The following is a 12,280-nucleotide window of genomic DNA, read 5'->3' as shown; positions in this document are numbered from 1 at the left end:
TCCCCGTTTTGCACATACCCTTTGGGACTTGCTAACCTTGCTACCTTGTCGTTTAGCGAGAGCCTCGCAATCGGGATTGACAGGTCGATCCCAGAATCTTCACTCGTCGATCTTAACATTGAAAAAAAAGTTTGGGAAGGGTCGTGGTTCAGTATGGTGGTTGTATTTGAAACTGCAGTGGCTGTGGGTCGCATACGCAAGCTGCTGGAGAGTTTTTAAAAGAGCTAAATGTGGGTGCACAGGTCAATCAGAAATTATTTGCGTTTAAACGAACTGATTATCCATTAATGATGCAGTTGCTGTACTGCTGCGGTTACCATACAGTTGTCGGTTGCTCATATATATATATATATATATATACTTGTGTGTGTGTGTGTGTGTATGTATATATATATGTGTATATATATATATATATATATGTGTATATATATATATATATATATATATATATATATATATATATATATATATATATATATATATATATATATATATATATATGTATATATATATATGTATGTGTGTGTGTTTTTTAAAGATTAATTTCCTAAAGCTAAAATGACGAGTGAGAAGCCGGGCCCGTCCAAGAAGGCATCTTTTCGCATTAGCCATCTGCTGGCGAAACATAAGAAACCATTCACCGATGAAGTTAATCAATGAGGCTATGACAGTTACTGCCGACAGCTTGTTTAAAGAAAGAAAAACAACGTGAAATTACGACAGCCATCAAGAGCATGCCGCTTCAAAAGTAGCCAAAAGGGTGGAATCGCTGTCCGAGGATGTGTCTCATCAAATAGACTGTGAATTTATCTTTAAAGACATCAGATTGTGAATGTTTCTCATTGCAGTTTGATGCATCGGTATACACAATGGATACGGCCCAGCTGATTGTTTTAATTTGCATAGCATTCAAGACTCAGCAACAACGGACGACTTTCTCACTCTTTTGCCACTTAGAGGACAAGAGGCGAGGATGTCTACAACGAATTTTAAAGGTGCACCGACATTGCTGGGTGCCAATGCAGGCCTTATTGCACTTTGCTGAAATGATCCTGCATTTGCCTCCTTTGTCAATTACCACCGTGTTATCCACCAACAAGCGCTAGCGAGCAAGGATATCAACGTTTTTCATGTAATGACAGTTATCAAGATCGTCAACTCAATTATTGCTAAGAGCTCTGCACCATTGCTCGTTCAAATTGTTACTCGATGAGCTCGATGCCACCTGCGGTGAGCTCATCCTTCATGAAGATGTGAAGTGGTTAAGTCGAGGAAAAGTCCTCCAGAGATTTTAAAATCTGATTCCTGAAAATGTCACCTTTCCTAAATCAAATATAGGCAAAATTTAACGAGCTGAATCACGAACTGCAGGGGAGGGACAGGGACTTGTCACACATGATCAGTGCAGTGAATGCATTCAAGTTGAAACAAGGCCTGTGGTCCTCCCAGTTAAAGAACAAGGTGACAGGACACTTCCCAAATCTGGAGAAAATCCTACAAAACACCAAAGAAGTGTTCCATAAACAAAAAAATTGCATGACCACCTGACGATTGGAAAAGGAATTCAACAGACAATTTCAGGAGGTAGACAAGATGGAAGAAATCGTTTTGTCTCAAATAATTTTCTTGAAGTGGACATTGGAGAACAGCAAAATTTCAGCAGGTGTTTGACCAGAGCAGTGGACGTGACATGGAGATAATCACCATGCAAGATGACAGAGCTGAAAGCTAGGTCAAGGGAGAAAGAGTTTTGGGGAATTTCAAACAGAGAGAAGTACCCTCTTCTTACTTCCTGTGCACTCGAGGTGAAGGCCTACTCTAATTCCACATATCTCAGACGATGATTTCATCTGGGAAAAATCCATCTCACAAAGTATCGTACTTATCTCACAGATGTCCATCTGATGGATTGTATGAGACTGGCCATCTCAAACGAGGACCCAGACTTCAAAGCACTCACAGATAGTGTGCAAGCACAGGTGTCACACTAAGAACAAGGTGTGTTATGCATCAGCAAAAATACATCTTTTTAGTAAAGTAGAATTTTTTAAGGGGAGATCTTGGGTTGCATTTCGATTCTAAAAGTGATCTTATGTTTAAAAAGGTTGGAAACCACTGGGCTCGACCTAGACCCTTGCATTATGCAAACATTATTCACCTCTCCATGATTGGAGATATGTGTACACTGTGCAAAAGATCATGTCAGTTTTTAATCTCCCTTCCTCAGGGATAAAGTGCGATACATGTTCACTCACGAAATTCTAAAGAACGAAGAATCCTATTACGAAGGAAAACACATCCCGAGAAGCAGACGGATCGCCATCATTTTCCGGAACTTTCCAGAAGAGAAAACGTGAATCTATGAATTGTGTGAAAAAAAAGTAAAAATAAAAGAGATTCAAAAATAAATTTTATTCCCCCATCGTTTTGGGGGATATTATGTTACATGTTTTGGGGGATGTTAAACAATGTTACATTGAACAAATAAATGACAAACCGTTTCAGTCGTTTTACACATTAGTCGACATCATCAAGTTTACCTACCCCTGTCCTCCTCATAGCCCTTTCTCTCCAAAAGGTTAAACAATAAAGTTTGATCCTTTTGATGTGGATAGCAAAGGTCAGAATTTGCTAGATTCCTCATCACAAGCATCTTAATTCTTCGACTTAGTCTGCCAGCATTGCTCCAAGCTGTCTGCAAGGAGAAGTGGGAAATTTAAACGGCCAACTCAAAACAGCACTTCATTTGCTTTACAGTATGGAGCAGACTTGCAAGTGCAGCGTGACGGCGAACTCTCAACCGAGCCATCGTTATGGCAACTGTGACACAGTGGATCACTTTCACCATTCCAACAATGGTGGAGGTTTGTGATACCATTCGTCAATCCTTTGCCTAGTGGCATGCTGCATTTCTGAGTTTATAAAACAAGTTTCCACCCAAAGTTCTCACTCGGTTCCTGAGGCCTGCGGGAGTGGTTCCACAGGAAGGAATGCAAGCGCTTGCTAAAAATGTAATGCCTTCAGGATAAAGTACACATGGGTTCACACGAGAGCGCGAGTCTCGTGAGAGCGTTGATGGAACACAAAGGAAATGCCGGCATCCCAAGCGGCACGGAGTGCAGTGTCTGGCAGGTGGCGCCTCTCAGCACTGTGCTGCCATTGCGATAAGGCTGACGTACAGTCTGCTTCCGTTGGAGGTGCGCGCACCTGGATGCCGTTCACACAACGACGGCAGCGAAATCTTTGGGCAAGGGGAAAGGAGGAGGGGTGTGGTGGATGTGGGGAAGGAAATGAAGAATTACATTCTTTCATATGATGTTGCACACCTTTCATATACAAAGCAGGGATATTAGAAGACACTATACATAATCATTAATTTGCTAACATAAATCAATGCAGTATATGCAGAGGAGGAACGACAGACATGCTTTTTATTGTAAGGCAGATGCAGGAGAAGTACATGGAGGAAGAGGAAGAAGTTGTTTCTTGGGTTTGTTGATCTGGAGAAAGCATTCGAAAGGGTTCCACGCAAAGTAGTGACATGGGCATTGAGGAAGTTAGGAGTGGAGGAATGGTTGATCAGAGTAGTGACGGCAATGTACGAAAGAGCGCGCACAGCTGTAAGGACGAATGACGGGAACAGTGGTGAGTTTGAGGTGAAGGTGGGAGTGCATCAGGGGTCGGTACTAAGTCCACTACTATTTGTAGCTGTGATGGAGGTGCTGGCTCGGAACATAAAGGAGGGTTTGCCGTGGGAGTTGTTGTATGCAGATAATCTGGTGTTGATTGCAGAAAGTATGGATGGACTGAAGGAGAAGATGAACAAGTGGAAGGAATGTATGGAGACAAAAGGTCTGAAGGTGAATATGGGAAAGACGAAGGTGATGGCAGGTGGTAAAGCATGTGGTGAGGTGGAAAGAACTGGGAAGTGGCCGTGTGCTTTGTGCAGGAAGGGTGTCGGAGTGAACTCCATTCAATGTACAATGTGCGCTGAGTGGGTTCATCAAAAATGTAGTGGTCTGAGAGGGTCATTAACCAGTGTGGCAACTACATTCAAGTGTAAGGTGTGCACAGAGGGAGCTGCAGATGGAGGAAATGTTGAGTTGGATCTTGGAGACGGCGTGAAGCTGGAAGGTGTGAAAACATTTTGCTACCTTGGAGACATGCTGAATGGAGATGGTGGATCAGACTCGGCAATGGATGCTAGAGTGAGATGTGCATGGAAGAAGTTTCGAGAACTGAGTGGCATGCTGACGAGGAGGGGAGTGTCGTTGAAGCTGAAGGGAAAGGTGTATGCTGCATGTGTGAGAAGTGTTATGATTTATGGGAGCGAGACATGGGTAATGAACGTAGAGCAGCAACGAAGGCTGGAAAGGGTGGAAATGTGAATGGTTCGGTGGATGTGTGGAGTATCGTTGAGAGAGAGGAAGACAAATGATGAATTGCGAAAGATGATGGGAATAGAGCCTGTGATGGATGCTGTGAAGAGAAAGAGGTTCAGATGGTTTGGTCATGCGTTGAGGAAGGATGAAAGTGACTGGTTGAGAAGAGTGATGGAAATGACTGTAGAAGGAAGTAGAGGACGGGGAAGACCGAGAAAGACTTGGCTGAAGATGGTGGAAGAAGAAATGCAGGCAAGGGGGTTGACAAGGGGAGATGCAGAAAATAGGGCAAAATGGAGAAGATTGTCATGGGGACCGCAAGGCTAACCCCTGCTCCAGCAGGGAAAATGGCCTTAAAATGCCAGTTGTGTTGTTGTTGTATATGGCATTCAACTCCAGGGTCCCAGTATCTTAAGCCAAGTGTGCAGATGGGAAAGGAGTGGAATGAGGAACGAACTTGTCGTGAGTGTCGCTCGTGGTTTCTTCATCGAGTACAAATAGGTCGCGAAGTTCACCCCGTGTAAAGTGCCGCTCAACATCCGTCTCCTTATCCACCACGCAGCTACTCAGAGCCTTCTTGTGAGTCTGACGTTGCAAAACCTTTTCCTCTATGGTCCCAGTCTGCAGTATCAGGAAGTGACCAACACAAGTCATCCAATAATGCCATTGCCACATTAAAAACACTGTTTTATTCCATTGACGTGCACGAATCCTTACCGATACGAGGCGGTACACGAAGCACGTTTTCTTCTGTCCGTCACGCCACACCCGCGCCATGGCCTGCTCGTCGTTTGCTGGATTCCAGTCGGGATCAAACATGATCAGGCGGTTTGCTCCAATTAGGTTCAAACCACAACCGCCAGCTTTGCTGCTCAACATGAATATAAATTCTGGACTCTGCTTGGGCAGTGTGACAGTATAAACCCCAACAAGTCAGTCTTTACATAGAAACAAAACAGTGCCATCATCGTCTTGTTCACCTAGATCACCGAGCGATTTATGAAGCATTAGTGGTCAAAATTTGGACAGCCAAGACATACTTTCATAAAGTGGTACTCTTTCTTTTTAATGTATACGACCAATATTCATGAAATGGACTGCAGTACAACTTGATTTTATTTAATACATGATGGCGGCCCATGGAAAAGTGAGGCAACAAACTGACAGTGGTGACAAGGGGCCATAGTTTTCCAAAAAACAAGGAAATGAAGAAATGGGCAAAGAGGAGGAAAAATGATAACCTGCAAGTAATAGGGTTGAGATAGGTATGATTCATGGGGGTAGAAAAGATAATGGGTAGGGGACAGAGAGAATGGCATGAGAAGGTGGTGACCAGCCTGTTTGAAGCTCTCAAAGGAAGAGTGAGGTAAAAAACCTCAGGAAGGTGTTTCCACAAATCACAGAAAAGTAAACCAAAGGTTTGGAGGTGTGCGGTGAAAGTGCATTTTGAGAGTCTTAACACCGTATTGTACCGTAAAATACCCCTATCCTACTGACAGACAGACTACAGCTGTGTGACTCTCTGCTGATCCCTAAGATTATTTTGTGGGTCACAGGGAAGAGCAGTACACCATGAGCTACAGACCAAGCCCTTGTAGACTGATTTTCTCTTCAAGAAATTGTCCACAACATCCAAATGATGACTTGCAATCATTGCTTCTGGGTTCTCCTGAATGGACAGTCGAGTCAGTTAAACAATCACAATAATGGAGGCTCTGACTCATGGTCAACATGTAGGCCGAAGTTGATGATGCCATTTTGAGATCACATGCAGGCAAGACATTTGAGAAAGTTGAAGACACTAAGCAGAGATGTTGCAACAATGAGCCTCTACTACCACCAACGGTGCGACTGTCTCAATGTTCAGAAAACAGCATACTCCGTCTTCCATCTGCAGGATAGCAAAGCAAGGAGACAGCTGAAAGTCAAGCTCAACAACATCCCTCTCTCCTTCCCTCAGATACTTACTTACCTTTGCGTGCAACTCTATTGGGCTGTGACCCTCCGGCAGCATACAGGAAAGGTAGCAGTAAAAGTAGCTGCAAGACTCAAATTGATCCACAAACTCTGTGGCAATGACTTCTCTACCCTCCAAGCCTCAACACTCACATTAATATATGCCCCTGCAGAATACTGTCTCTGCTTCGGACAAAAGCCTTCACACAAAGAAGGTTGACGTGCAGCTCAACATATCTGAGGGCTATCAGTCAGTCAACAGCCCACTCCCTCCCAGTACTTGCTGGCATTCACCACCATCACATCAAGCGTCTAGCTACTAAAAGACATGCAGCACCCAAAGCTTCTAACATCTCAGGACACCCACGACAAAAAGTCTTTGAAGAATCCCCCCCCCCCCCCTCCCTCTTGCCAAACAATTGAAAAGCAGGAAGACCTTTATGAGAGAGGCCAACCGCACATCACTTCAGATGATGGGTCTGGCAGGCATACGTGGCACATTAACTAGTGGTGACCTAACCAACCTGAAGGCCATCTACAATATCTCTCCATCTCCACTAAACCTCCAGGATGTGACATGTCCCTGAAGGAATGGTGCCGCTTGAACCAGCTTCGAACTGGCGTTGACCAGTTTAGCGGCAACAAGTTTACTTGGGGACCTGCGGAATCGCCTTCATGCGAGTGTGGTAACCTCCAGATTACAGACAATCTAGTGCAGGACTGCCAAACTCACAACCTGTAAAAGGGGATATGTGCCAGGAGCTACAAAGCATAATGTCACGTGCCCACGATTGGCAGAGTACAGCAGCTTTTATTTCATCTATCCCACGCTTGAGCCATATGAAAGAAGAATGAGGTTTCAAAGACTCATTGCATTTGTCAGACCAGTATAAAACAATTCCAGATCAACAGAGAGTCAGACAGCTCCTGTCTGCCTGCCAGTGGGATGGCGGTACTTTATGGCACAATGCAGTCATCTGTAAAAAGGAAGAGAGGGTTGTGCAGAGCATCAGAGAAGTCGTGCATTATTATGTGGAACCTCATGCATAAATATGCAGCTTTACCATGCAATAATTTTCTTTTATTAAAATGGACCAGTGTCATTAAAAAGGAGACATTTATGCAACATAAACCATACCCCACAGACTATATAGGCTCTCTTCACCCACCATGTCCATCAGCTCACATTTCACTGCTTCACATGGCCCAGCCTCATTAAGGCTTCTTTGTAACATTTTCGATTCTGCATATGGTTAAAAGGCAACAGGACAGCCTGCTGGCAACTCAATGATAAACATAATTGACTGCGAGCAAAACACAAGGCTGAGCACACCATCCTTCAGATGGGATGTTTGGTCAGCTGTCCTTGCCTCGTCTGTAGTGTGGCTGTTAAAAAAATCTTAGTATTTTCCTTAAACAACATGTCCTTGGACCAAATTTATTGGATGGGTGAAACTTAGGATTGATCACACTAACTCAGTGTGACCCTTCCTGATATATCATCATCATGGAAGCTGCATTAGCTTGCTGTTTTAAATTGAAGAGGAAGCGAACAATTTAACATCAATGCCTCATTCGGACCACTTAATCTGCACCCAGCTTGGCCTCCAACTTGGTGGGAAATATGAAGCTTTGGGCCCAAACTTCCAATCTGAAATCATAGGATTAAAGAGACTCAAATTCTCCTTTTTTTCTCCCAAGTTAAAATTCTTATCAGAAGTGGACATTTTCACGAATGAAGGAAGTGAATCATTTTAGTGAGGTGGCGTACCGAGGGATTGTTGAAACGCTCCACCACCTTGGCTCGCTTTTTGATGGACATGCTCCCATCGAGTCGTACGTACAGATACCTATGAGGTTCAGCAGAAAGTTAGTGCTGACTTAATCACAAGCAATAATTTCATTAATTTATACTTCCTGCTAATACAATTTATTTTCCCGACCATATAGCATTTAAACCGATGTTGAAGTTGACAGCAGAATTTGTGCGATTTTAAGGCAGAATTGCCGATCCCCTTTTCAAGTCTTACGAACTGGCTGGCTAGGCCTAACATTCAACCAAGTTTGCAGGAATGTGGAATTGGTTCACGATATAGGTGATATCTCACCTACTCTTTGAAAAAGAAAACGTGCAATCTTCTATGTCCACCAACTAATGCTAGCAGACGGGACTCCCAGTTTAACGGCAATCCGAGGGAAGGGACACACATCGATGATTCGCTCTGCATGTTTTTTATCCATCCTACTCCTCCAATATATCTTCTTTGATTATTGATTTTCACACCATTTGTGAGCGTAACACTGCGGAAGCAAAAAACACGAGCTCATTGACGTCTAAATAACTTGAGCTCTTCCTTGGCAATTTTCATTACAGCATTTACTCAATTCTAACAAGCTTAGAAACTGGAACACAATTAAAAGGTGTTGAAAATAGATCTCTGAATGTGTACTCACTTCCGAGCAGTACATAATCTTTCAAACAGGTCCAGAGTTTGTGTGTAGTTTGAGACCAAGATAACCTTGTCACTGGTTGAGGAGCAAGTAACTGCCAGGATGTAATCCAAGACTGACATTTTTGCTGAGGAGGAAGCATCATGAAAACAGCAAAGAATGAATAAACAAACAAATAACACAATATAATCATCCTACTATTAATTTTCCATTGGTCATTGGTTTGACGCCAATGCAAAAAAATTTTATTACGGACCCTAGGCATCAAAAAGCTACCTGTAATCGAACAAACAGTTTCAAATTAAGCACCTCACCACCAATAGGGCAATTGTATTGCATCAGATGTGGCAATAAATACGAATTTTTGCTCCCAGCTTGCTGGCCCAATGACAGAAGACGCCATTTGCATTTTTTCCGCCTCCATTCCTACCCCATTCAGAATCCCGTGTGGGCACAGGCAACTAGCTAATACAATATAATAAATATTGTAACGTTTATAGGGGGAAGGCAATGAAATACCTTAGTCCAGGTAGAAGTGTACAGATTACCATGATCTGAGTGTCGTGTAAGAACACCTTGGTGAAAATAAGTCACCTCTGTGTGTTCGGATTAAGTGTGACGTGTGGCCATACGGACGATGGCTCTTGTGCTGGGTAACTTAGGGAATAAGAATAAATCCCCCTGTCCGCCCTACCTCTTGTGATCTGACCTTTGTGGTTATAATAAATCGACCTGCGATAAGTCGAGGGCTGTCAGGAAACGAACTCGGGCATATTACAACACCGACATGCCCGGCAGATACCCATCACATTTGCCGATCGGCAAGGGATCCCCGCCCCCGAATGTTCTCGATGGGCGTCCAGAAGGGCCGCGAGGACCCGCCCCAAAGGGAATGATTGGTCATGGCCATGGACTGAAGTGGTGGGGCACGGGGATTGGTTTGAGTGTGACATCAGCGAAAAGAGGGGAGGGTGCGTTTCTTTCTCTTTCTTTCTCTCTTTCTCTTTCTCTTTCTCTTTCTCTCTCTCTCTCTCTCTCTCTCTCTCTCTCTCTCTCTCTCTCTCTCTCTCGCTCTCTCTCTCTCTCGGTCCTGGCTTTGGTCGTGGGCGGTCACGTTTTGCCTGTGTGGGCGCCTGTGAGGAGATCGGTGAAAGCTTTTGGGAGCTTTGCAAGTGGAAAGGAGGAGGTTTTGGCGGCTGTGTTGTTCTTCGGAGGCGAAGGAGGTCGCGAGCGAGCTGAAGGAGGTCGTCCTATCTGCTTGCCTCATGCCAGTGGATACTAAGGGCGCCGTGCCACCGCCATCTTGTGCGCTTCCCATGCAGTAGCTTCAACGACCACCAAGCTCCCAAAGTGCTCGTCGAGACCAGAGCTGAGTGCCGGCAGAAATATTATTTATTTTTTATTTTGGTTGACTCAGCCTGTCATCCTTCCGAGGTCGGCTAATTGAGTACCAGTTCACTGGTAATTCCCTGTTTGTTGTAAAAGGCGACAAAAAGGGTTGGCGGCAGGAAGGGCATCCGGCCGTAAAACATTGCTTCAAAAAGGGGACCGAAAAACAACAACAACCACGGTCCCCGAAAAAGGCCAACCCCCGCTTTGCGGGGAAAAATGGCCTCTAAAGGTGTTTTTTTTGTTGTTTTTTTCCCCCTTGTTTGTATATGAGTCCGTCTGGAGGGTCCCTCAATTAGGAATTTAGTTTTACCGTGCATTTCCTGTTCCCTGGCATTATTTTTATTAAACCCTTTTATTGTTGCATTTGAATTAAAAGATATATGGAAATGCTGTTGAATGCAGGGAATGAATGGGATGGCAACATCGAGAGTAACTCAGTTTTAGGACCGGCAGAGAAGATAACTGGAAAGGAAGTTGAGGAAGCGATAAAAGCAATGAAGAGTAGAAAAGCGGGAAGGCCGACGGGAGTTGTGGGAGATATGTTGAAGGCAGCAGGAAGTTGGGACGTGAAGAAAATGACAGAGATCTGTAATCTGGTGGTGAAAGAAGGCCGCATTCCAGTGGAGTGGGAACTGAGTACCCTCGTCCCTCTATACAAGGGGAAAGGTGACCCTCTGGACTGTGGCCCGTATCGAGCGATAAAGTTATTGGAACATGGAATGAAGGTATTGGAAAGGGTGTTGGAGAGGAGGATAAGGAAGAAAGTGAAGATCGACGAAATGCAGTTTGGATTTATGCCAGGAAGAGGAACGACAGACGTGCTTTTATTGAGGCAGTTGCAGGAGAAGTACATGGAGAAGAGGAAGAAGTTGTTTCTTGGGTTTGTTCATCTGGAGAAAGCATTCGATAGGGTTCCACACGAAGTATTGACATGGGCATTGAGGAAGTTAGGAGTGGAGGAATGGTTGATCAGAGTAGTGATGGCAATGCACAAAAGAGCGCGCACAGCTGTAAGGACGAACGACGGGAACAGTGGTGAGTTTGAGGTGAAGGTGGGAGTGTATTAGGGGTTGGTACCAAGTCCACTACTATTTGTAGCTGTGATGGAGGTGCTGGCTCAGAACGTAAAGGGGGTTTACCGTGGGAGTTGTTGCATGCAGATGATCTGGTGTTGATTGCGGAAAGTATGGATGGACTGAAGGAAAAGATGAACAAGTGGAAGGAATGTATGGAGACAAAAGGTCTGAAGGTGAATATCTGAAAGACGAAAGTGATGGCAATTGGTAAAGCATGTGGTGAGGTGGAAAGAACTGGGAAGTGGCCGTGTGCTGTGTGCAGGAAGGGTGGTGGAGTGAACTCCATTCAATGTACAATGTGCTCTGAGTAGGGTTCATCAAAAATGTCGTGGTCTGAGAGGGTCATTAACCAGTGTGGCAGCTACATTCAAATGTAAGGTGTGCACAGAGGGAGCTGCAGATGGAGGAAATGTTGAGTTGGATCTTGGAGACGGCATGAAGCTGGAAGGTGTGAAAACATTTTGCTGTCTCGGAGACATGCTGAATGGAGAAGGTGGATCAGACTCGGCAATGGTTGCTGGAGTGAGATGTGCATGGAAGAAGTTTTGGGAACTGAGTGGCGTGCTGATGAGGAGGGGAGTGTCGTTGAAGCTGAAGGGAAAGGTGTATGCTGCATGTGTGAGAAGTGTTATGATTTATGGGAGCGAGACATGGGTAATGAACGTAGAGCAGCAACGAAGGCTGGAAAGGGTGGAAATGCGAATGGTTCGGTGGATATGTGGAGTATCATTGAGAGAGAGGAAGACAAATGATGAATTGCGAAAGATGATGGGAATAGAGCCTGTGATTGATGCTGTGAAGAGGAACACGTTGAGATGTTTGGTCATGTGTTGAGGAAGGATGAAAGTGATTCGTTGAGAAGAGTGATGGAAATAAATGTAGAAGGAAGTGGAGGACGGGGAAGACCGAGACAGACTTGCCTGAAGATGGTGGAAGAAGAAATGCGGGCAATGTGGTTATACAAGGAGAGATGCAGAAAATAGGGCAAAATGGAGACGATTGTCATGGGGCCCGCAAGGCTAA

The 12,280-nt window shown here is 44.5% G+C and overlaps 1 protein-coding gene across 1 annotated transcript; it reads right to left on the bottom strand.

Moving 5' to 3' along the window:
- Nucleotides 1-2,192: 2,192 nt before the first annotated feature.
- LOC137433511 (DNA repair and recombination protein RAD54-like) lies at nucleotides 2,193-8,964 on the bottom strand. Its single transcript, XM_078768934.1, has 5 exons — nucleotides 8,793-8,964; nucleotides 8,110-8,188; nucleotides 5,100-5,279; nucleotides 4,840-5,003; nucleotides 2,193-3,241 (listed from the first exon to the last, which is right to left on the bottom strand). Exons 1-5 carry the CDS (start codon nucleotides 8,909-8,911, stop codon nucleotides 3,043-3,045), a joined length of 741 nt encoding a protein of 246 aa, XP_078625060.1. The 5' UTR covers nucleotides 8,912-8,964; the 3' UTR covers nucleotides 2,193-3,042.
- Nucleotides 8,965-12,280: the final 3,316 nt, after the last annotated feature.

This window comes from Myxine glutinosa, unplaced genomic scaffold, assembly GCF_964187855.1.
Source record: "Myxine glutinosa unplaced genomic scaffold, kmMyxGlut1.1 SCAFFOLD_719, whole genome shotgun sequence".
NCBI lineage: Eukaryota > Metazoa > Chordata > Myxini > Myxiniformes > Myxinidae > Myxine > Myxine glutinosa.
This window is presented reverse-complemented; position numbering and strand designations above follow the sequence as displayed.